This window comes from Engraulis encrasicolus, chromosome 15, assembly GCF_034702125.1.
Source record: "Engraulis encrasicolus isolate BLACKSEA-1 chromosome 15, IST_EnEncr_1.0, whole genome shotgun sequence".
In the NCBI taxonomy this organism is placed as follows: Eukaryota; Metazoa; Chordata; class Actinopteri; order Clupeiformes; family Engraulidae; genus Engraulis; species Engraulis encrasicolus.
The window spans coordinates 17,299,758-17,304,757 of record NC_085871.1 but is presented as its reverse complement, the minus strand read 5'-3'; the positions used below and the strand labels follow the sequence as shown (position 1 = coordinate 17,304,757).

General features: G+C 46.3%; 1 protein-coding gene across 6 annotated transcripts in view; it reads left to right on the top strand.

The window, feature by feature from the left end:
• Window positions 1–5,000, top strand: part of nav3 (neuron navigator 3) — a 321,307-nt gene that overhangs the window by 159,781 nt on the left and 156,526 nt on the right. For all 6 annotated transcript variants that reach the window (XM_063217173.1, XM_063217171.1, XM_063217172.1 and 3 more), the window contains one exon: window positions 3,468–3,607. In XM_063217173.1, the coding sequence (XP_063073243.1) occupies window positions 3,468–3,607 (140 nt within the window). The remainder of the gene's footprint in view (window positions 1–3,467; window positions 3,608–5,000) is intronic.

The window sequence follows — 5,000 nt, the reverse complement described above, 5'->3', positions numbered from 1 at the left end:
AGTAATCGGCTGAAAAGAATAGAGAGAGAGGCCAAGGTGAAAAAGACAGAAAAGTTCCGCAATCCCGAGTGTTTTTTATTGTATATGTTGCTGTTGTTCTTGTAATGATTTAGGCCCTAATGTTTGTTCTTAGTCCATGAAGTGATCTTTCTTAAACCATCTGTGGTTTGGTTTGCTGTTTTGACTCTTTGCAGTGGTGTTTTTTAAGGCTATGTTGGTGTTGGCCATATGTCTCTCTCTGGTGTTGTGTATCTTCTCACACTTTTCTCCAGTTTCCAATTCCGAATGTGCCTGTTTAGTTTGTGGGTCTATGTGTGACTGTGTGTCTGTCTTTCTGGTTTAGGTGTATCTTTTTGTCTGTCAGTCAGTCTGTCGTTGTGCGTTTCTGTCTGTCTGTCTGTCTGTCTGTCTGTCTGTCTGTCTGTCTGTCTGTCTGTCTGTCTCTCTCTCTCTCTCTCTCTCTCTCTCTCTCTCTCTATCCCTCCCTTTTCCCCTCGTCCGAATGAAATAGAGATAAATGGGCAGCTGGGATGGATGGTAGCCACACAGATTGCTTTACCCACCTCCACCTCATTTTACTAGAGAGTGTGTGTGTGTGCGTGCGTGTGTGCATGTGTGCTTGCATATGTGCGTGCCTGCGTGCGTATGTGTGCGTGTGAATGGCCTACAGAGGATATGGGCAGTGTGCCAGGAAGTAAAGCAGTTGATAATACGAGACCTTTGGGTCCCCAACATGGACCCCCTCTCTCTCTCTCTCTCTCTCTCTCTCACTCTCTCTCTCTTTCTCTCCCCCTAGCTTATCTCTCACTCCTCTCCTCTAACTCACTGCCGTGTGTGTGTGTGTGTGTGTGTGTGTGTGTGTGTGTGTGTGTGTGTGTGTGTGTGTGTGTGTGTGTGTGTGTGTGTGTGTGTGTGTGTGTGTGTGTGTGTGTGTGTGTGTGTGTGTGTGTACTTGACTGTGTGGAATGAAACACAGCCCAGGGTAGACGAGAAGGGAAATGATGGCCAGTGACTTAGCCTGTGTGTGTGTGTGCGTGCGTGCGTGCTTGCGTGCGTGCGTGTAATGTATGTGTATCAGCTCACCATCACGAGGCCCACAAATAACGCCACACACAGGGCCCTTTTTGCACGGTGGCATTCAAATGATGAAATGACACATTTCCCACAGCAGGGGCCGGTGTTTCACAAGTGGGCCGGCAATGGCTGTCACAGCACCTGTCCTCTGGAGTGTTATTGTTTTTTTTTAATGGGTAACGGTGCAGATGAGGTGATGTGTTTGTGTGTGTGTGTGTGTGTGTGTGTGTGTGTGTGTGTGTGTGTGTGTGTGTGTGTGTGTGTGTGTGTGTGTGTGTGTGTGTGTGTGTGTGTGTGTGTGTGTGTGTGTGTGTGTGTGTGTGTGTGTGTGTGTGTGTGTGTGTGTGGGCGAGGTTCAATGGAATACATAAAGACCTTATTAGCTTTTCAAGACTATTATCTGGCAATTTTTAAGAGATTATTTGCTGGCGATGGGGACGAGATGAGAATAGAAAAAGGGGATTTGCCATTAGATACTGAACAGAATGCAGTTTTGTGGATGGCCAAAAAGCATATTCTGCTATTAATTATGCACAGAAATGCATGCACACATGCACAGTGAACTGTTATTGTACTATAATGTGGCCCAATACACTTTCAAGTTGGTTTAGAGGGTTTTTTCTCTTTTTTCTCTTTTTCTTCTTCTCTGATTAAGAGTTTATTGGTGAGCTGTTGAAAGGGTTGGGTGTGAATCTTTGAGTCACAGCGTCACTAAGAAGACATTTTTACACTGTGATGTTTTCATGCGTTATGGGAAGGATTTTATAGTTTGCTTTGAGATGTGTTGTGTGATTGATCTGATTTCTGGAGAACAAACAACAGAATCCCTCTGAAGCTTTTGGTTCTTAGACTCGTTTGTGAGATTTATGATGTGATAGTCTCATTAGCTTCCATTGCCTCTAATTAGTGTTCAGTGCTTAGATAGCTTGAACGAGTGTGTGTGTGTGTGTGTGTGTGTGTGTGTGTGTGTGTGTGTGTGTGTGTGTGTGTGTGTGTGTGTGTGTGTGTGTGTGTGTGTGTGTGTGTGTGTGTGTGTGTGTGTGTGTGTGTTGGCAGGGGTGTGTGTGTGTGTGTGTGTGTGTTTGTGTGTGTATGTGTGTGTGTGTGTGTGTGGGTGTGTGTGTGTGTGTGTGTGTGTGTGTGTGTGTGTGTGTGTGTGTGTGTGTGTGTGTGTGTGTGTGTGTGTGTGTGTGTGTGTGTGTGTGTGTGTGTGTGTGTGTGTGTGTGTGTGTGTGCACAGTGTGTGGGAATGTCTTGGATAGTTTGTTTGTGTGTGTGTGTTTGTGGGAAAGGATTTTGGTAGTGTGTGTGTGTGTGTGTGTGTGTGTGTGTGTGTGTGTGTGTGTGTGTGTGTGTGTGTGTGTGTGTGTGTGTGTGTGTGTGTGTGTGTGTGTGTGTGTGTGTGTGTGTGTGTGTGTGTGTGTGTGTGTGCGTGTGCAAATGTGCTACACTGTGTAAACTAATCAATTTCAAACTTCCGATGAATGCTTCCCTAAAATCTCCTTCCTGACATGTCTCTCTCTGATGTTTATCTCTCTGACTTTGGAGAGTGACAACGAAGTGACAGCAGTGATGCCTCTGTGATGCTGTGTAGAGTTGCAGTTTAGTGACTTGCTGTCCCTAATTTAATAGCTTAGATAAAACCTGTAAAAAGATACACACGAACACACAGAACAAAATCAAATGATTGGAAGAGAAAGAGGGAGACAAAAGCAAAGAATGGATGAGAAAGAGGGAGAAAGACACCAAAGCAAGGAGAGAGAGAAAGAGAGAGAGAGAGATGCAAATGAAGCTCTCGGAGTTGGAGGGGACATGAAACAGAGGCAGGCATCTGTCCAAGCGCTTTCACTGTTGCATTCTTCAACTTGCTATACAGTAGATGGCTCAGTGTGAAAGTGGTGTGTTTGTGTGTGTGTGCGTGCGTGTGTGCGTGCATGCGGGAGTGCGTGCGTGCGTGTGTATTTGTGTGTGTTTTATGCTGCTGAAATGTGTAAGAATTTCAATGAACACACAGTTGGACTGAGTGCGTTTGCCTGAGTATGTCAGCTTGTTTTGGACGCATCTTTCCAATCATGTTTGCATGGGGGCCGCTAGGGGGGGGGAAAGTGGTACAGAGCCTAAGGGCCCAAGCACTAATAGGAGCCCTTAAGGGGGCCCAAGCACTGAGAGGGGCCCTTAAGGGGGCCCAAAATTCGAAACTTTCATGGGGCCCAACATTTCTGGCAGAGCCCCTGCATGTTTGCATATTACTATATGCTGCTACACCATATAAGTGTGGTCTGGATGTTGTAAATACCAATTGTGTGTGTGAGTGTGTGCATGTGTCTTGTGTTTCTTGACTTTAATGCAAATGGCAGAAATATACTGACTTGTTTTGTGTTTGTGTCCTATAGGTTACCAGGGCCATCGCGGGTCCCCACTGCAGGCAGTGGGGCTAAGGGCCAGGGGGCCTCCAACCTCAACAGGAGGAGCCAGAGCTTCAACAGCATCGACAAGAGCAAACCTCTGCAGTACGCCAGTGGCAATGACAGAGGTGAGAGATGAACCTCACGCACGCACACACGCATGCAACATACACACGCACGCACGCACGCACGCACACACATACACACAGTATGTCAGTAGCAATGACAGAGATAAATATATTAACATCACACACACGCATTCATCGGAAGTTGATTAATTGATTAGTTTATACAGTGTAGCGCATTTGCACACACACACACACACACACACACACACACACACACACACACACACACACACACACACACACACACACACACACACACACACACACACACACACACACACACACACACACACACACACACACACACACACACACACACACACACCCTCCTGCACCTAGTGGATTATGTGGATGCAAGTTGGTATGCACACCATGTGAACATACTTATTCAGAGTAACATTGGGACGTGACTTATGCATTCATTTTATATCCACCTCATCTGAACATGAATCAATGGGCAATGATTGAAAATGAGGAAAACCGATAACACTGAAATGAAAAACTTTCATTAGAAATGCACTGACCACTTCTCCTCCTCCACCATCCACATTGTACCACCAGGGGGCAGTGTTTGTAAGGCAATGACTTATCTCGCACACTAACAGCAACAGCAGCGTTGACTACTAACTACCCCTTGGTATCTCACAGTGCCTCTCTCTTAATTTCCATGCTAAACAGCCCACGTTTATTGCACAAAGCCCTTTACAGCCATTAAGGCACCAGTGTCACATAAAACAGCAACATAAACATGCTCTGCAATCATGGCCATTTAACCCCTCCACGCAGGCTGTGTGTGTGTGTGTGTGTGTGTGTGTGTGTGTGTGTGTGTGTGTGTGTGTGTGTGTGTGTGTGCGTGTGTATTTCGTGTGTGTGCTTGCCTGTGTGTGCGCGTGCATATCTGTGTGTGTGTGTGTGTGTGTGTGTGTGTGTGTGTGTGTGTGTGTGTGTGTGTGTGTGTGTGTGTGTGTGTGTGTGTGTGTGTGTGTGTGTGTGTGTGTGTGTGTGTGTGTGTGTGTGTGTGTGTGTGTGTGTGAGAGTGAGTGTGTGCCTGCGTGTTTATCAAAATGGTCATCAGTGGCTTGATACCGGGACACTCATCAGCAGCTCCCACTTGATTACACATACTTGACAGTGTAATATGTCCCCATTATAACATGCACCAGCATCTGTCCAGCTGTCTGCCCAACAGTCCGTCTCTCCATCATCACAGAGAGAGCAGAGCAGTGTGTAATAGGAAGGTGGTCAAACAATACTGTGCATACATCTCAGAGAAAAGGGGAGAGGTGGACAGAAGGACAGAGAGAAAAAAACAGAGAGAAGGAGAAGGAGGAAGTGAGGTCCGTTAGCTGGTCAGACACTCATAAATCTAAGACAGAAGGAGTTTGAGGCGGAG